We start from the raw sequence: 20870 nt of genomic DNA, 5'->3' as shown, positions 1-20870 counted from the left end.
GTAATGAATATGTGTCAACTCTTCATATAAGTCACAGTTCTGTATATTTCATGCAATTAACAAGCATGAGTCTTTCAGAACTGGAGTGCTATCAAAACCATCAAAACCTTTCAGAAAGTTTTTTTATTGGTTTCCAATGTAAATTTAGCAATTATAAACTTAGCCTTAAAGCAACAAGAGGTAGTGTTGCAACCGGAAGTGATAGCTCAGGCTAATCTAACACAGTGTTGGCAAATACTGACTCTTTAAATTTAAACTGTTACCATACTGATAAATATGACTAAACAAACCAACTCCCTCCTCAAGATACAGACTTAAGTCAGAAGACTAAAGCTGCTTTATCTAAAAGGTGTGTTTAGTGTTAACCTCAGAAGGCTATCTCTTTACTGAACTAATGTGACATTTTTCCATTTCCCATACCAGCCATTCTGTGGTTTCTCTGTGTGAGCTTGCTAAACACTGCAAAATTAGATCTGTTCTGCATTGTGCACTGCCTCGCGCTGGTAATCCTAGTTCAGTTTGTGGCTAATGCAATAAATCAAAAGAAGCATCATTCTGTAAAACTGCCTTCTTCCAATAAAGAGCAAATCCACACTTCGTTCACCGTAATTTAGATTAACCACAGTGGCAGGGAGCTTGGCTTCATGCAAGCGAGGACAATCTCCAGTAGAAATCTATGGAAAACCCTCTCAAACCTATAATACAATATGCAGATGGCATGATATACTGATAACAAAGTATAAAACAGTGCTTAAAATGGCAAACAATATTTTAGAATTAGCCAAGAGAAGGACGACAAGTCCTCAGAAGTGGCAATTAATTTACATGAAGCACTGAATCATCCTCAATTTACCTTAAATATTACAAAGTGTTCTAAATAGGCAGCCTTCGGGAAATAAGCAAAACTAAGCAAATTGATGGCACAGGGGTGCACCTGAACGAGAAAGGATTATGGCTGGTGATTTCCCTGTGGCTGCTCCTGTTCCACCACTGTAAATTTGCCAAAAGTGCATTTCCGCACACCAACAAGGTTTCTGCCTCATTTCTAGCAAAGTTACCAACAGGAGCACCTTCAAAGAAATTGTTGACCTAAGTGTACAGCAGACAAATAAGCTTTGAGATGATCTTACCAAGGTATTTACAAACAGAAATTAGTGCTATCCAAGTGCCCATTACGTACTAGAAAGAGCCCTTTCCCTATTTGCATCACACAAGTGCATAGATTAATAAAGTAAATGAAGAGTAGAGGGAGAGGTACAAATATTGAGGCAGAATACGCATTATCTGCGTTGTGATATCACTTTGTGATCTGTTACAAATGCAAGGTTTTATAAGATTTCTATGTTTTGGGATGGTGTCTTTAAATTGGACCAAAATTTAGGCATGCGGGATGGGGGATTCTTGTGACCTGCTTTGAATTCTGCTAATAGCAAACCTGGGTGGCTTGGGTGTTAAAAGATTAAAGAGGATTGGGGGAAGGTTGTTTAACTACAAGAAGGCACAAGATGTTTTTTATTCCTGTAAACAATGACTAAGGTTTATGTAGACCGTTAGTCTCCAAAGACTGAAGGAAGATTTAGGAATGCTAGGATTTGCAAACAGTTATACTTTAAACTGTCCATTAAGTTTTAAGATAAAATAAAGCTGAGAGTCTAAAAGATAGCTAATTAGTCTTTCTGCCCAGATACAAGGTTCATGTGATTCACACTGCCATTGATATGGGCTTTGATGGAGAAGGGTCCATTGGAAGCCACTGTAGGATCAACTCACAGAGTGTTTTCATAAAATATCACTAAATCTCACAGATATGTTTCAGTCTGCCAGAATCCAAGAGAGAGTTGAGAGTCGGAAGGCAGCAAGTTTCAATAGTTCACCATGAAAGAATGCAAGTAGGAGGTCACCTTCAGATTGAGGAGACTTAGTTTGTAAGAACTTTAACAAGAATTGGAAGAATTGCCTAGATTTGGCTGCAGGAAGAAATTTCCAGGATAAATCTATTTATAAATTTAAGGTTCATGGTGGGAGATCTGGGAGGGATGTCCAAGGTAGATTCTTCACTCAGAGAGTGGCTGGAGTGTGGAATAGACTGCCTACTGTGATAGTGGAGTCGGACACTTTAGGGACTTTCAAGCGATTATTGGATAGGCACATGGAGCACACCAGAATGAAAGGGAGTGGGATAGCTTGATCTTGGGTTTGGACATAGCTCGGCACAACACTGAAGGCCAAAGGACCTGTACTGTGCTGTACTGTTCTATGTTCCTATGTTTCTATCTCACCATAAAAGTCAGGAGCTCAGAATCATTGCAGACTGGTTCCAGGAGAATAGTGTGTCCACTTAAGGAACAGAGTAAAGTATAACCAAAAGGGGATATTTTCAGTTGTATTAAAGCATTAACAAGATAATATTTCTGTATTTTTAGAGTACAAGTTACCCACTGTTTAGTCAAAGTTGCTTTTTGTTGATTTGTTACAATAAAAGGTATGAAATTTGAAATCTGTTATACAATTTCTTTAAATTGGCCACTGGAAATTCAATTTTCTTTTCTTAAAGTTATCGGTCTCATAACAGATTTGTATTTCCAGAGTTGGGAAACTGTTTACATGCAGATATGATGTTTGCCTGGAGTATTTATTAGTGGGACATGAGAGGTCTTGTTATCAACAGTTATTATTGAAACCGATCCTGGTGTGCTGAAATACTTTCAGAAACTTGCAGCAATTAGTGAAAAAAATGCATCATTGTTCGATTGACATTCTATCCAGAGTAACTCTAGTTATTGCAATTTGGAGTCAATGTCAGTCTTCCTTCAGTGCCATATGGAGACAACTGATGTCTTGGCTCAGTTGATAGAGTTTTTTTGGAATTCAGAAGGTTGTGGATTTGGGCATCACTATAGAATCTAGACAGTTCCATACATAATCTAGGCCAAAGCTTCAGAGCAGGACTGAGGGATTGTTGTGCTGTTGCGGGTGCAGTCTTTTTAAGCATTAAACTGAAACCTTATCTGCTACATCAGGTGAATGCGACAGATCCCGCAGCACTCTAAAAATAGAGGAGTTTTCAATGTCTTGATAAACATTTATTTCTCAATCATTAAAATTGATTAACTGGTCATGAAATCGTCAGGTTACATTTTAGCTTCATTTGAAGCAATTTTTAAAAGTGGCATCTCTGCCTTTTGGCTAAGATGCAAATGAGATGAAGCCTTGGAGGAGGAGCTATGCCTACTCCAATCAGCTTGGATCATGTAGATCAAGCCCAAGACAGGAGGTGAGAGCCCTGTCTTGTCAGCATGGATCGGGAATGTCTCACTTGCTGAGACTCTGAATTGGACTTCATTGGATTGAATTGGAATAAACACAAAAAAAAGGTCATTAATCTGTTTGTTGTTTGTGGACTTTTTTCTGTCTTAAATGGCTACTGAGTTTGCTCTTAGGTACTTCAAAAATACTTGATCAGTTGTGAAGCAATTTAGGATCCTCTGAAAATGTGGCTAATTATCTGAGTGGTAGTTAAAAAGGTTGGACACATTGGATTTTGGTGTCATGTTCAATATTAACTCAAACTTTGGAACAAAGAGGCATCAATTCAAACTTAGACCAAAAAATAAAGAACTCTGCACAGATGAACTGTAATCTCTGTTAATACTGATTCAGGGGGACAGTGGGAATGCACAGAGGAGGTTATATATTTTATGAGGATAATCAATAAATATTTGACAGATAGAAAGGGCCAGTGAAGAATATGTGAAGAACATGAGGAAGTGTAGCTCATTGAACTATTAGTGACTACCTGAAGTTTGCTCACATGCATTATAAAATGGTTTGGAGATTTGTCAGAAAGTTACAACATTTTTTGGAAACATTTGTTGGACATTTACCTAAGATTGGTCAGTTTTGTTTCTATGTCCCTTCGTCACCTGACAAAGGGACAAACCCCAAAAGCTTGTGAGTTTACTATCAAATAAATTGGTTGGACTTAAACCTGGTGTTGTCAGACTTCTTACAGTGTTTACCTCAGTCCAACGCCGGCATCTCCGCATCATGATAATGTCTAATAGACAGGATAACCATGGAAGAGCCTTTTTCTCTCATTTCTGTTAATGTATTAATATACAGACATTTTTGGCAAATATTTTTGCAAAAGTAGAGGAAACAAAGAACTTCAGATTTCTTTAACCTGATCGCTCCCAACTCTTTACCAGACAAATAAAAGTCAAGAACATTCTATTTATTATTTTTTGAAGACTCAAAATTTCCAAGGTTAGCATCTAATGGCCTTGATGTATTTGTTCCAGTCATCTGGGCTGGTAGTTTAACCTTTATATTTGCCATCACTTGTTGTCTAAATTTATCATATCAACACTTCAAAAGAAATGCTATTCATTATCTAAGTATATAGTGGGTCACTTGTTAATGAAGCGATACTCAGCCAAAATTAAATAAGACGAGTTAACACTCTGTACAGGGCAAAGTACTTGCCATAAACCACAAGTTTCTGTGCAGATGATGAAAATGTAACACTTCAGCGAACCAAAAACTGGGCCTACAGTGGACTTTTGCAAAGCCTCAGTAATACGGAAGCTGCTCTTGTAGTGAGTAACTGCACCATTGGGAATGGTGCCGAGCCACACAGCTTAAGGAAATCATGCACATGATTTGCACTGGGTTTCGTTTCTTCCAGTTTGCACTGGGTTTCACTGAAACATTGCAGTGGGCCAACGATGGACATGTTGAAATTGCAAGGTCAGGAAGGCCAGGCTTGTGGACAGAGGAAAGGTGTTCTGTTAAGTGGTCACCCAGGAGCATAGGAGGAAATGTTACATGAGTGATTAGGTGACATTACATTTTTAGCGGATTTCATGAAGGGGGTGATTACAGGAGGTGACAATACATTATTTTGAGGGACTTGGAAAATGAATGAATTAGAGCAGGAAATGGCACAATGATACTTGACTTCAACTTGGTCAATTTCAGAGGAAGAAAGAATGTGAAGGGTGGTTTATTTCAAATTTTACAGAAGGAGCAAGAGTGAAAAATTTAGCAAAGAAAACCACAATCCTTCTTTATAAAATGGAGAGAAACAAGAAAAGTCCTGATAGAGTTGTTGCTTTGGAGGTGATGACTGAATGTGGTTCACGATAAAGCTCAGATCTCAGATGTGTGGTAACGTATTGAGTACACAGACTTGCCTTCCTGTTTGTAGTTCTCTGTTGATCACCAGGCATTATTATTGTATTGGTTTGTGGTACATAACTCTTCTCTCAAGAACAAACTCTTTAAACTATTATTTAAATAATACATTTTAAGTGAATGCCAACCAGAACCACTGCATTATATCATCTTCTCTGCATTGATGTGCTCACCTGTGTCAAGAGAGACATTTTTAGTGCCAACTGTACTGTCAACTCTTCATTAACACAAGAAATTGGCTGGGCTTTTTTAAAACATTCAAATTAAGTCTAAATTTGCATTGAATGCTGCTGGTACACTGTAAGGCCTGGGTGAGGTGTGACTATCTGCTAAAGAAAGTTTCACATGTCACGCTATTTGCTAACATTCAAGGCACGGTCAGATACCAGGCCTCAATCTGCACTTTGTGTTTCAATCAACACACAAATTGCAGTTCAGTTGTCCATTAATCCTGTCGTGTGAGAGTCATGAGTGGACAACTAGGCTGGCCTATAGCCGTACTAGCCTGAAAATGCCTGATCTTGTCTGATCTCATGAAGTTAAGCAGACTTAGGTCTCGTTAGTACTTGGATGGGAGACTGCCTGGGAATACCGGGTGCCTTCAGCAAAAGAGTTGGCTAGCTGGAATGGAAAACCAAGGACAGGATGATGGTGATGGAAGATGTTGGGAGATGTTTCATCCAGTAGTTATCAGAAATTCCTTTAGAACTAATACGTAGATACTACCACTAAACTCAAGATGATAATCGACTGCACCATCAGCATATTCTGTGTGGAGTTTGCATATTCTGCATGGGTTTCCTTTGGGTGCTCTGGTTTCTTCCCACACTCCAAAAAGTGTGTGGGTAAAGTTGATTGGCTGTCCTAAATTGCCCCTCAGTGTCAGGAGGATTATCAGGATAAATAAGTGGGGTTATAGGGGGAGTGTCTGAGTGGGATTGTTGCCGGTGCAGGCTTGATGGGCTGAATGGTCTCCTTCTGCACTATAGGAATGATCTATTCTGAGATATTCACAGCGCCCTTCATTCCTTTCTTAATGACCACTAAGTATAACCACACCACCTTGTGTTTATATGGGTCCAGATTTTTCAACTAGTTGGAATGGCTCTAAGAGCCATCTGGCAGACCAGATTCAATTCTTGAATTCCCAGTGCTCCATACTTCAACGGTGTGGGATAAACCCAAGGGTAGTGAGCCTGAACATTGCACTAATGATCTGGCTGGCTGCATTGAGGGTGTAGGCATCTCCTATACCCCAGGAATTTTCTGGACAAGTTTAATAACAACAGGAGTAAGAAATCTTTTGGTAGAAAAAAGAAGGATTTGTGAATGGATTTTTTTTTCCCTGAGCCATTGTTTGCATATGGTTTATTGCTTTTGTATATTGTGTATATTGGGTGAGTGGATAAGGAAAGGCCATGAATTGGCATGAAGGGTATCAGATGTCGGGGAGGTTAGGTGGAGAGCCTGAATTGTCATGGGATAGGTTGAGGACAAGGGGATGGCTGGGGACAGGGTGTCATGAGTTGAGATTGACATGGTGTGAAGGTTATAGGGAGCCATGGGGAATGAAAGGGAGGCCTCTTAAGTGAGAAATGAGAGTTAAAGGGCCAAACAGCCTTCAACACAATTGAGCAAAACCCTGGAGAACTAAAGGGAGTGTTTAAATCAGGTTACCTCCAATCTTCATCTGGGAATGGCAGACCAGACTCTATCTTGTATCTGTCTCTCAGCATAGAAATCATGTTATTCAGAGGCCTTTTTACCAAGCAGAACTAATAAGCCAGGAAGCCTTGGTAGTGAAAATCCAGGCCATGGTCACTTTAAGGGAATAAAATGTCCCAAGAAGCTTCATAGAGAATTATAAATCAAAATGATATTGAGTCAAATAAGGAGATATTAGGCAAGATATTTTGGAGGAAGGTGTGGAAAGGGGCAGCGATAGCAGGATCACTGGCAGAGTCTACAGGATCATGACTCAGAAGGGGGAGTTGCACAGAGACAAGACTGTCAAGATCAGCCCTTATCCAGCATGTTAGGCAGGAAGGTCGATGAAAGAATTGGGTGGGAAGCTGGGTTGCTGTTGAGATGACAATGACAAATGCCTCAAAAGACTCTAAAGAATTCCATCAGAGGCATGGGGAATCTGGAGTCTTATCTAGGAGGAAGTCAAGCCTCGGATGGTAGGTGTGAGTCAGGTGGTCATGTAGTACTAAAGGGTTGAGGTAAAGATTTGGGAAGTCAGATTACCTGAGGGGGAGATAGTAAAAGAGGTCGAACGATAGGAGAGAAGAGTCTAGAAGGAGCAGAGAGATGAGAAGTTAAAAAGGAGGAAAATAAAAGTGGGAATGGAAGTAATGGGCTCAGGCATAGAGCGGCAGCCAAAGTATGCACACAAATAGACACAAGCAGCAGCACTTGTGGACTTTATTCTATAAAAGAATGGATTTAAACATAAGAACATAAGAACATAAGAACATAAGAAATAGGAGCAGGAGTAGGCCATCCAGCCCCTCGAGCCTGCCCCGCCATTCAATAAGATCATGGCTGATCTGTCGCTGTTCAGTTCCACTTCCCCGCCCTCTCCCCATAACCCTTAATCCCCTCTCTTATCAAAAACCCATCAACCCGCGTCTTAAAAATATTTAGCAAGGCAGCCTCCACCACTTCAACGGGCAGAGAATTCCAGAGATTCACCACCCTTTGAGTGAAGAAGTTCCTCCTCAACTCCGTTCTAAACCGCCCCCCTTTTATCTTGAGGCTGTGCCCCCTAGTCCTACTGTCTTTTTTGAGCAGGAGGAGTCTTTCCACCTCTATCCTATCCATCCCATTCATCATCTTATACGTCTCAATGAGATCTCCTCTCATTCTTCTAAACTCTAACGAGTACAAGCCCAGTTTATTCAGCCTCTCCTCATAGCTCAACCCCCTCAACTCCGGTATCAGCCTAGTAAACCTCCTCTGCACTCCCTCCAAGGCCAAAATATCTTTGCGCAGGTGCGGCGCTCAAAAATGCACACAGTACTCAAATCAAATCAAAACAAATCAAACTAACTTTACATTGTTTACAGCAGATTTATGAAGGCTTTTTTATGTAAGTCTTCCTTTGCTCCTTCAAATTCCAGTGGAACTGCTACACATTTGAAACATTTTCATGTATTACTCAAGTTTCCTTTCTTTTCTCTTTGTTTCTTCATCAGAGAGAGGAGATAATCTCTCAGAGATAAAAGAGAAGATGCAATAAGCAAGGATAGGAGGCTTTAACTGAAGAGGGAGAGTTTTACTGCAGAATATCAGGTCTTCATCAGCAAGAGAAAATTTTCAAACATGGAAGTAAAGTTCAAAGAGTTAGAAAACCTTCCTCTTTCCGATAAGCTTTGATTTGAACCCCTTTCCAAGAATGAAATAGCAGCTTCATAATGAAGGTAGGTAAATTCAGCACTGGAGTTGCACTGCAAAGGTTTTTAGGTGTGAAGAAGGGGAAGGATTGTTGATGTGTTGTGCTTGTTTATAGCTCTTACCTGGAGTGGAGTACTCAAGACCAGTAGGTACCTCCTGAGCTGCGAGCTCATCCTGCTGTTGGTAATAGAATCTTTGTTGGTAGCAGTTATCAGGAAGTCCTACCATGGATGGGTCCTCACACACGTCTACAGGGACCTGCCTCTGAAATACAGAAACAACACCTTGTAATATTGAAGCCCACTTCAAATACATGCAAACATTATGAACTCAATTCTTTATAACAGCCATAATGCCAGATAATGTCTTAGATGGTGGACATGATGTGGATATGCCGGCGTTGGACTGGGGTAAACACAGTAAAAAGTCTGACAACACCAGGTTTAAGTCCAACCGAGGCCAGAACTCTCCATTCACCTGAAGAAGAGGGAAACCCCTCGAAAGCTAGTGAGTTTACTATCAAATAAATCGGTTAGACTTAAACCTGGTGTTGTCAGACTTTTTACTTAGATGGTGGACTCAGAGGTTACAAATTGTTTTAGTTTCCCAGTGATTGGAATCAGTACATCAGCGATTGCTTGCGGACAACACTGCCACATTACGCATTCTCGATTCAGGTACAACACAGTCTAGGTGCAGGCTAAATAGCTCCATCAAATAATTCTAGGTTGGGGATGGCATGAGTTAGATAGAGAGAAAGGAACCTTCTATACTGCCCCATCAAATGCTCTCAGGGCAGGTATAGTGGAGGTTAGATACAGGGTAATGATCCCTTTCCAATGTCCAGTAGCATGACCTCTATGAGAAAGAGAGATTTTCCATTCCCTCTGCAGCGTGTTTTGCACCAGCAGAGGCAATTTTCTGATTCTGCCACTGTCAACATGTTTTCCCGTCATTTTCACCCTCTTCTGATGGGGCACTCACAGCGGGAGGTCACATCAGTGGGACTGGAAGAACCCATCAATGGGAATGGCTGGAAATTTTGGCCAGTGAATCAAAATAAGTAAATTAACCAAATGAAGAAGTTACCAACAAGACTTTTTTTTAAAAAAAGTTAACTTTAACCCACATCAGAATCAATATAATCTAAACATGAATCAACAGACAAATGATACTTCAAATAAAAAGGTAAATTTCACGTTAAATACTGGATACAACATATACATCTTTCATAACCACAAACATTTGTATCATTCTGAACAGGTATGTGGCCTTATGGAGCTACACAGTCCCACAATATGTTGCTCTTTACACTTCCATGCTATTTGGTAGCAAGTTCCAATTTCTAATCACTTTCTACTTAAAGGAAGTTTCTCCTAAATTCCTTATTGGACTTATTAACAACTTTTAGCAATTATTTATATCCTGGTTTTGAACGCCATGCATTACTACTTCTACCCTTTCAAACTCCTTTATAGCTTTAAATATCCCCATTTTTACTATTTCCTGTGATGTGGGAGCCATTGTCAAGGCTAGCATTTGTTACCCATCTCTAATTCTTCTCAACTGCTGAGTGGCTTAATATGCAATTAACAGTCAACCACGTTGCTGTGGGTCTGGAGTCACATGTATGCCAGACAAGGTAAGGACTGCAGATTTCCACATTAGTGAGTCTGATAGTTTTTTAATGACAATCAATTATAGTTCCATAGTTACCATCATTCAGACTAGTTTTATACTCCAGATTTAGTAGTTTAATTTAACTTCCATCAGTGGTGGGCTTTGAATCCATGCACCCAGAGTATTAGTGTATGCTCCTGGATAACAAGTCCAGTGACATTACCACTACACCACCATCTCCCATCTTTGTTCAGCTCTTCCCTCGAGCTTGTACTGGCACAGTCCTTGTATCATCTTTCTCAGAGATACTGTACTTTGCTCCAAATGATGCATTAAATCTATTTTTGGTGATTCAGTAGCCAATGACACCCCTGTGCTCTCCTACTGTTTTAATCAACATTCATCCCTCAATCAAACCCACCAAACATTCATCTGATAGTTATTTATTAGATCTTGCTGCATGCATAATTTCTGCTACACTTGCCTAAATAGTATGACTGAATTTCAAAGAAATTCACGATGCAGAAAGCATTTTGATTTTGGCAGACATGGGCTGAAATTCTCCGGCTATTCATGCTTGGCTGCCGCTGCCAGAAAGGATGGAAAACTTGGGTTCAGCCAAATCTCCGTTCACTGCAGTGAGATCAGAGATTCCCACTTGCATGATCGGCCAGAGAATTTTGCCTCAAATCTGAATTCTTCTGATAGCACATTCCCACTATGTGAAAGGTCAGTGGCAGGTTCAGAAGGGTGGGTGCATGCATCACAGTTGCATTTAAGTGCCCTGCAGTCATTTCACACTCGAACGAGCATTAAACGGCTGTCAGCAGGATTCCACCCCTCATTCTGAAGGCAGTCCCACAGTAACTTGTGTGTGAGAGAGGAAGGTCGAAAGTCACACAAGTTCAATCCTCTAGTCAACTAAAGGTTGAGGCTAGTGAGAAACAGCCCTTCAGTGGCCTGTAATTGGCTACTTAAGGGCCTCAACTGCGGCAAGGGTGGGCTTCCCATCTGTAGGCTTGCCTGCCTCAATGTAAAATCGTTGCATGGTCAGGGTGGGCAGGGGGAAATTCCATCCCTTCAATTTCTCGTTCCCTTCTCCATCCTGCCCCTGCCCACCAGAGCACCTGCCAGTGGGGTAGTGTAAGATTCAGGTCATGAAAATGTGCTCTTTTCTATAAATTTTTACACACGTTTTAGAATCTGAAAATGATTTTCAATGTTCAAAAGTGTAATGATTATTTATTATTATACTGCAGTACTTTATCATTCTCAAATCCACAACGAAAAAGAGTGATTGTAACCAATTAAACTCATTGGCAATCAATGTCACAATGAGAGTGACATGGATCAGAGAGAGGATCAGTAACAGTTCTACAGTTATAGGTGGTAATACTCCTTCTTAACATATCCAATATTAAAGTGCTCTCAGCTGACAAATCCTCATATAGAATTGGCTTCAAAGTTTCCTTTATGTATTTATAAAAAGATAACTTGAGTTGTTCAATGTGTTGAGAAGTGAGAGATGGCCTGAGGCAGAGATCACTGCTCACCAGACACAGGGGCTGGTATCTGTTGTTACTTTCCTACTCGCCCCTGGCATTGATCAATCTCTATTATAACCACAGAGAAGTCAAATGAAGAAAGCCGTGCTCCAGCAATATCATTAAACCACTTCAATTACCCAAGCCCACTGTCACCTTCTAATTAATGAACTGTCATTGAAAATGCCCACCCACCATGTCTCCATTAATAGGATCATGTGTCCAGAGGTTCTTGCTTCCCTGTTCTACTGAACTTTACCATGGACACAGATTTCAAGTTTAAAACTTCTGCTTGGCCAGCCTCAGTATTATCCCAAGAGCTCACTGGGAAGTCTGAGTAGCATAATGCTAATATTACTAATCCAGACACCTGAAAAAATTTCATCTGGAGAAATGAGTTCAAAATAGATTTTAAATTTACTTAAATGCAATTCTGAAATTCTGATCTAATGTTAATAATGGTAACCATGAAATGACTGATGGTGGTTAAAAACTCGATCTAGTTCATTAGTGTCCATTGAGAGAAGGGATCCGACCATCTTTATCTTCTCTGGCTGACTCTAAATGATATGGAGATGCCAGCATTAAACTGGAATAAACACAATAAGAAGTCTCACAACACCAGGTTAAAGTCCAACAGGTTTATTCGGTAGCACAAGCCTCAAGCTTTCAGAGCACTGCCCCTTCATCAGGCGATTGGGAGTTCTGTTCACAAACAGGGCATATAAAGACACAAACTCAATTTACAAAATAATGTTTGGAATGCAAGTCTTTACAGGTAATCAAGCCTTAAAGGTACTGACAATATGAGTAGAGAGAGGGTTAAGCACAGTTAAAGAGATGTGAATTGTCTCCAGCCAGGACAGTTAGTGAGATTTTGCAAGCCCAGGCAAGTCATGGGGGTTACAGATAGTGTGACATGAACCCAAGGTCCTGGTTGAGGCCATCCTCATGTGTGCAGAACATGGCTATCAGTTTCTGCTCAGCAATTCTACATGGTTGTGTGTCGTGAAGGCCGCCTTGGAGAATGCTTACCCAAAGATCAGAGGCTGAATGCCCGTGACTGCTGAAGTGTTCCCCAACAGGAAGAGAACACTCTTGCCTGGTGATTGTCGAGTGTTGCCCATTCATCCACTCTCATAGTGTTTGCATGATCTCCCCAATGTACCTAGCCTTTCCTGCAGCATATCAGGTAGGTAATGTTGGCCGAGTTGCAAGAGTATGTACCATGTATCTGATGGATGGTGTTCTCACGTGAGATGATGGCATCCGTGTCGATGATCCAGCACATCTTGCGGAGGTTGCTGTGGCAGGGTTGTGTGGTGTTGTGGTCACTGTTCTCCTGAATGCTGGATAGTTTGCTGCGGACAATGGTCTGTTTGAGGTTGTGCGGTTGTTTGAATGCAAGAAGTGGGGGTGTGGGGATGGCCTTGGCGAGATGTTCGTCTTCATTGATGACATGTTGAAGGCTCCAGAGAAGATGTCTTGGCTTCTCTGCTCCGGGGAAGTACAGGATGACAAAGGGTACACTACTCGCCGTGTCCCATGTTTATCTTCTGAGGAGGTCGGTGCGGTGTGTCGCTGTGGCTCTAAATATGTGACTCCAAATGCACAGCAATGTGTTTAGCTTCCCTCTGAAAGACTATCAGGGCAGATTGAGTGTGGAATTGGGGCCACAATCACATCAGCTTTGATCTTATTGAATGGCAGCGCAGGCTTGAGGGGCTGAGTGGCCAACCAATGCTTCTAATTTGCTTCTTTGTAAAATGGCCCAGCAAACCACTCAAGGAGGCAACTCACCACTATTTTCTAAGGGATATTAGGGGTATGCAATAAATGCTAGCATTTTCAATGATGTCCACATCTTGTGACTGAATTTTTAAAAATACGGCAGTCTTTCAAGACATTTTGTAGAGACATTGCCTCACTCATCCCAAAAGCTTAAAATCCCACCCGAGATTAATGGACTTTCCCATGTTCCATGTTCCAAGTAAGAGGCTTCTGGATGAGTACATGGGATTTAATGGGATTGAGGTTTATAGATAGGCCTGGTAAGTAGGGATATGATCAGCGCAACTTGTGGGCCAAAGGGCCTGTTTGTGCTGTAGTGTTCTATGTTCTATGTTCCACCTCGTGCCTGCTCCAATTCCTGTGGCAGCTAAAATTCCAGCCACCATGCTCATAAAAAACGTATCAAATGCAGAACACAAATCCCATGAAAAGAAACCAACAATCTGATGAGAATGGTACAGCATTCTCCCAGGTTACCTCCTGAGCAAACAAAATAAACTTCCAGCAACTTAGCCAGAACTTTCATGGTGTGGCAGTCACAGCCGGATTGCCTCTCCACTCCTCTTAGCTTACACTGAAATGCAGCTGCATCTTTCTCGCCTGACCTTCTCACTCAGGCCGGGTGAGAAACATGTGCAGTAGGTTACTGAGGACTTCTGTCGAGTGCAGCAGGGTCCAGAAAAAGAAAAGCACACCCTCCCAGTTTACCACACTAGCTGTTGTCAAGCAGGTGGGTTTAAAGATACAACCACTTTGAAAAGCCAGGAGAAGGTAAGAATGTAAGGTAGGTGGGTTGGATGGTGGAGTGGGGCAGGTAGGGAAGTGTAGCCAGTTGCCAGGGGTGGAATAGTCAGGGATGGGGTTGGCTGGTCAGTGGGGTGATCGGGAGGGTAGTCAGGGTGTCGGGAGCTGTGGAGGCCAAGGGAATATTCAAGGCTGGGGCTTGGCTGGGGGTCCTGTAGGGAGTGGGGAGGGTAGTTAGGAGATCCAATGGGGAGTTCAGTATTTGTAGTTACCCAGGAGTTAGGAATGTTTTTAATTCTTTTCCTGTGAAGGGAATTGGAACCATCTAAAGTATACATTTCAAATCTGAGTATCAGATAGTTCCTAGTGCAGGGTAAGTGCCGAATGGATTTTTGAATTTCCCAGGTAATTCTTACCAAGCGCATCCTTCGGGTACTCCTGGGTATGACTCCCCAGAAATCAGGCAAATTACTCATTGAAGCCATTGTCTGATACCTCAGTTCTCTCACTGAAACCCATATTTCTCGAATGCTAAACTCTTCCAGTCTCTGAAACACACCCACATGCACACATACAGTTGTACACAATGAGTAACAAATCACACAATGAATCCCCATCCATGCAGACAGACAAGGCCTATAGACCTGCTGGCATCTTGGCCAGCCGCTAAATGTGTGCCTTCAGGAAGCTAAACTGGCTGAGTCATGTTAAGAGACTGAAAAAACTTTGTCAGTCTTCATTATTTACCCTTAACAAGACTAATTGCCTGGGGCAGCCTTGCTGTACCTCAAATTTAGGCTGCAATTGAGAATGGGTTTGGAAGTGCTGCGGGCTGGCTGATCTTGTAATTTTTTGGACTGTGTGACATCGAGAGGGCATGAAGTTTCAGCTCACAGTGCTGCACAGTCGCAAAGACTCAGTGACTGCAGTAGATCAAGGCGGCAGCTCACCACCACTTTCTGATGGGCAACTAGGGATGAGCAATAAATGCTGGCCTAGCCAGTGACACCCATGTCCCATAAGCGAATAGACAAAAAAGTCACACACGCTTATTTCCATATTTAAATGTCACACCTTTTAGCGTCTAGTATTTACCAGGTAAAATTCTGAGCCCAGCTGAAACAATGTGGACTGCAACAACAAAAACAACAAGAACACATTGCATTCAAACAATGTCTTTTATGTGAAAAAAAAACTTCTCTGGGCACTTCAAAAATGGAAGGAAGCAAAGGGACAGCAAGCTAAAGAAGGGAAATCAAAGCTTGATCAACAATTTGGGTTATGAGAGAGAGATCATAAGTAAGGAAGGAAGGAAAGAGAAAGGGAGCTGCATGAAACCCCAGTGCTTGTGTTTGGAGAGCTGATGCATGTGATGTTATGGCACTGGAGGAAATTATACAGATTGGGAGGAGCAAAGTCATGAAGGGATCTAAACACAAGGACAAGGATTTTAAATTTGAGGCTTAGAGTGATTGGGTAACAACAGAATTGAGCAGTGATGGAGTTTGGTGTGTACTGTAGAATTTTGCATCAGCTAAATTTGAAAGGGTGGAGAATGGAAGGCTAGCCAGGAGAGCATTGAAATCGTTTATGATAATGGAGATGATGGTGTTGTTCTTCCCAATGTTTAATTGGAGACAATTGTGAGAGTACTGGAACTTTAGAAGGTGCTTGACTGCTGCAAGTAGATCTAGATTTTCTGAGAACTTTGATCTAGATTGGCATATGCTGTGCACCTTGGATAAGTCCAATGATATACATGTCAAATGCTGAATCTGCATACATCCTTCAGGGAAAAAAATAAACTCAGCAATAAAAGAAAGAGATTTGGCTATTTTAGTGCATCATCGCTAGAGGTTCATGACCAATGGTGCTGAGAGAGGACCTAGAGACAGACATCTGGGACAAAGTGCAGGGGAAATGATGGTGTAGTGGTAATGTCCCTAGGCTGATAATCCAGAGACTAAGGGTTGCATTGTGGAGATATGGGTTCACATGTCATCACAAGAGCAGAATGGTGGAATTTAAGTTCAATTATGAATTTGGAATAGAGGGGAATCTCAGTAATAGTGACTATAAGAGCCATCATGGTTCGCTGATGTCCCTTTAGGGAAGGGAATTTGCCATCTTTACACAGTTTGACTTAAACGTGACTCCAGACCCATAGCAATGTGATTGACTCTTAACTGCCCTCTGAAGTGGCCTAGCAAGCCACTCAATTCAAGGACAATTAGGGATGGGCAACAAGTTCTCGCCTCACTATGTAGTCCACATTCCATGGAAGTAAAGAAAAGAATAAAACACCAGAGAGGGTCCACATTTGGGAAGGTTTGATTTGTACTGCAAAAGGGAAGAGAGGAAACAGTAGAGGCACCTGAATGGTCTCCATCATGGTAACCACAAATGTTCTTGCACTTTTGCACCTGTTTATGAAGTTGAGGGTGGAAGGAATGGGAGGTAGAAGAAAGAAGTTGGGATAGGTTGAGGGTTACCTTTATTCTCCTGGATAAACCTAACTTAATTGACCATTTTGAAGATATGGTGTAGAAGAGATTGATGTAGCCCAACTGGATCTGGCAATGGACAGACAAGTCATTCATCTATCAAGATTGCATGCTTTGGCCTTAAGGAAGTGTAGTTGGAGGTTTAGACGGAATGGTCAGGATGAGAGGCTGTGAATTGCAGATTGAGGTCATCAAAGGTGGAGTTGAAGGAGTGATTGAATATGTCAATATGCTAATGAATGGAGGATTGAAGAATTTGAGTTTCAGATATGCCATAAAAGCAAATCACTGACTAATTTTCGCAGTATCTGAGACCAGTGATTTGTCCCTGTGGCACATCTGAAGCTCAAATTCTTCAACCCCTAACTTTAAACACAGGCTATGGGTGTTAGGAGAGGCTGAGAATATGGGGAATATGTAATGATTATCAATAGCAGCCCATTCATTTTAAAGTGTTCACATTTCCATTTCATACAGAAGTCTTTAACAACCACTTTAAGGATTTCATTTGAGTTCCAAGCAATGAGAGAAACTGACTGCAGCATGCATGACACATTCTATGGCGGCACACAAACAAATCTAACAAAGCGTGTCTCAGTCAGGCAGTCGGACCCTCTATTTGCATCTACATTGGATGCATTTGCCAATATGACACTTGGTGTAATTCTGGCCCAGAATAAGAGCACACAAGCCAATTTTGGTCCCTTAGGCCCCTGTTTACATATTTGTAATATAAGTGCAAAATAGTCAAATTTCTAAATCTATTGTTATATAGTGAATTGTTTAGTCATAAAATTCAGTCAATATATCATACATGACGATGCATACTTGACTTTACTGGTCTTTTAGCACAACATAACAATTGGGAATATAAAGTTTTATTTTCTAGTGCATTTTGACTTTATGTTCCTTTACTGCCAGACCTAATGGCACATTCTAATGATTATATTGGGAGATTGTAAGCACTTCTACCCCCACCACCATCGCCTCCCCCCCACTCCCCACCCCCGACCCCCACCCCCCAACTCCCCATTAGGAGGATAGCTGACAGGGAAGTCTTTTCAGGCTGAGTAATGTTTCCTTTTGCTTACACCTCTGCCTAGGTTGTGTGATTTTACCATTTCCTGCCTCTCTCAAGGTTCCAAGTGCCTGGCCATTCGTACAGCTTACCATTAAGCCTCTGTAAGGTGGAGCATAGGAGCTGCAGCTTCCAGTTGTTGCCTCAGGATAATAATTCATCTTCAAGATCTGCTGAAAGCCACAAGAAGCAAGAGTCTGTTAAATGTTGGACATTCTGATAATCTCTAGGGAAGGGAAACACAGCCCTAGCTTACTTCCATTTCCATTTATATCTTTTCTCAGTGAATTACTCTTAATTTGCTGTACAGGCAGTCTTCAACTTTATAATATTTGAGTTACAATGAACTGCACTTATGCCATTTATAAATTGACATCCTGTTTTGACTTGATAATGTTGGTTTCAACTTTCTGATGCCACGGCAGTGACCCGTCGGTCTTTACCGATTCTTAGTTCCACCTTTCACAATCACATGAAGGGCAAATGATTTCTCGGGTACCGTGTAGAACTGCTTTTGAAAGAGTAGGCACTATGATATCATGGCAAATACACTACTGAAACAATATCTCAAAAATAAGGTATCGTGCCTTGGTTCAGGAGCCAATTCCCCCATTTATAACATTGTTCCTGTGGGAAAAACAGTTCCAACTCATGACGTTTCGGCTTGCAACGTGAAGTTTGGGAACCAGTTATGTTGTAAGTCTGCCTATACATATTTATATCAAAATTAAACTTGCAAGTACAACAGGTCACAACATCGAATTATCCATTGAATAATATAGAAGCTTGTACACAATATCTGCTAACACAATCTGCTGTGCAGTTGATTCATCTATTCTACTGTGCACCCTGTGGTGTGCACACAATAAAACTCTGCACAGTCTTGTGTCACTGCGCATAATGAATGATACACGTTGCTTTATAGTTATTGATACATGGCTGTGCATAATGATTGTGCATTACATTGCATAATGATTGTACATTGACGAAACTGTTCCCATTGATTCATACACTTTCCTGTGCATCCTGCTATGAGCACTCATTGGGAGACACAACGTTTCACGCAATGACTGACCGTGTGCCGAGTGATCTGTCCGGGGATTGATACAGATGTTGCAGTGACTAATACAATTGTTCATAATGACTACTGTGTACAATCAGCAACTCGTACAGATTGTGATCCAATGCTTAGTACACACCCCGGGAAACAATACACGGAATGGCACACCTTCCACCGCCCACCGCCTCCCCCCCAAAGAATATCAAACAGATTTGTAGAAACTGAAGCACTAATTATCTTGCTCAGAATTACGAGTTCTCCCTGACAATACCATTCCCTCCACAACCGTAATGATGTTTTAGAATGAGGCATTTCGAATTTAATTCCAATGTTGTGGCAATGCCACAGAAACACTTGACTAGAATAACAGACAGAATTTACCTTCCGACTCAGCACTGGGTTCCTCAGCAGCCGTGTTCCCTCCTCTCCTGCTCTCAAACCAGCTATCAGCTCCCACTCCTTCACTCTGCCTTCTCCCCACTTAGCACAAATCTTCAAATCCTTGGGGCTGGAGTGTCAGAGACAGTTAGCGGACTCCACCTATTTAACAGCCCTGTGTAATTTACATCACGTCCTACCGGATCCCAACCTTCCTGATACAGGAATTGCGAGAGGTCGCCCCGAGACTGGTCCAGTTACAATTTAGTCTCACACAGCCGAAAATATCATTGCTCCAGAGAGACCTCGCTGGCTGACTAACATTGGGATATTTGCAAATTTTGGTGTTTTGGGCTGACAAGAACATATAGCAGCCCTGTGCACACTAGATTCTGGGGCTGGCGGTATAGGGGTATGAGTCCAGGGGCACAGTGTCCAAGTACACAGCAAGCAGAGAGCCTGTGAGCGGCCAGGGGATACAGGATGCAATGATCAAGGACACATCAACCAGGCACCCACTGGCCAGAGCACATTGACCAAAAGAAATGCATACAGCATCATTCTAAAGCACTTCACCAATGAAATGTGGTTACTATGGCAATGAAGGAAATGCAGCTGCCAATTTGCAGACAGCAAGCTCCCACAAACAGCAAAGTGATAACGATAATAATTTCTCTGTTGTTGACTGAGGAATAAATATCGGTCAGGATACAAGGGATAATCGAACTACTCACTCTGGTTAAATACTGCATTAAGGCCTTTTATATTAAGCAGATGTGAGTGGTTTAATTTCTCATCTGAAAGATTTGGAAGAGAAGCATGTCTTCAGTACAACACTGGAGCATCAGCCTAGAGTTTATTGCTCAAATCCAGGAGTGGAATTTAAACCCTCCAGTGACTCAGTGACAAAAGTGCCATTCACTAAGCCATGAGTGACCATGTGGGACACACTAGCAAGTATATATTGGCCAGGGATAAGTAACTAGGGGATCAGTGACCGGAGATACATTGGAACAAGAGTAGGCTATAAGGCCCTGTTTAAGTATATCCATGATTCATTTGGTATTACACTCATCCATTAATCACAGGGTTCTGGAATAAAATCCTAAACACAAAGAATTAAGGCTGACACTCCAGTGAGTACTGAGGGTGCGCTGCAACTTTGGAGATGCTGTCTTTCAGATGAGGCCCATCTGCCTGCTTGGGTCATGGTAAAATTGTTCATGGAACTATTTCAAAGAGAAGTAGGGAAGTTTTCCCAGTGTCCTGCCCAATAATTATCCATCAACCAACATCACACACAAAATAAAACAAATAATCCGGTCATTATCATAAGAACATAAGAAATAGGAGCAGGAGTAGGCCATCTAGCCCTTCAAGCCTGCCCCGCCATTCAATAAGATCATGGCTGATCTGAAGTGGATCAATTCCACTTTCCTTCTTTCTCCTCATAACCCCTAATTCCCTTGTCTATCAAAAACCTATCTACCCGTGACTTAAATATATTTAGCAAGGTAGCCTCCACCACTTCAATGGGCAGAGGATCCAGAGATTCG

General features: G+C 41.6%; 1 protein-coding gene across 3 annotated transcripts in view; it reads right to left on the bottom strand.

Annotated features, from left to right (window-relative positions):
- ets1 (ETS proto-oncogene 1, transcription factor) overlaps positions 1–19432 on the bottom strand; it is a 92181-nt gene extending 72749 nt beyond the window's left edge. The window contains exons 1-3 of one of the 3 annotated variants that reach the window (XM_080214629.1): positions 19318–19432; positions 17969–18049; positions 8718–8859 (exon numbers count right to left, since the gene is read on the bottom strand). In XM_080214629.1, coding sequence (XP_080070755.1) covers positions 8718–8859; positions 17969–18037 — 211 coding nt within the window. In that variant the 5' untranslated portion in view covers positions 18038–18049; positions 19318–19432. The remainder of the gene's footprint in view (positions 1–8717; positions 8860–17968; positions 18050–19317) is intronic. The other 2 variants (XM_080214630.1, XM_080214631.1) reach the window with 2 other exon arrangements.
- Between the last annotated feature and the right edge of the window lie 1438 nt (positions 19433–20870).

Source organism: Carcharhinus amblyrhynchos, chromosome 29 (assembly GCF_965287045.1).
Source record: "Carcharhinus amblyrhynchos chromosome 29, sCarAmb.v2.hapA, whole genome shotgun sequence".
NCBI classification, from domain to species: Eukaryota; Metazoa; Chordata; class Chondrichthyes; order Carcharhiniformes; family Carcharhinidae; genus Carcharhinus; species Carcharhinus amblyrhynchos.
Note: the sequence above shows the minus strand (reverse complement) of the source record. Positions and strands in the feature narration are given on the sequence as shown.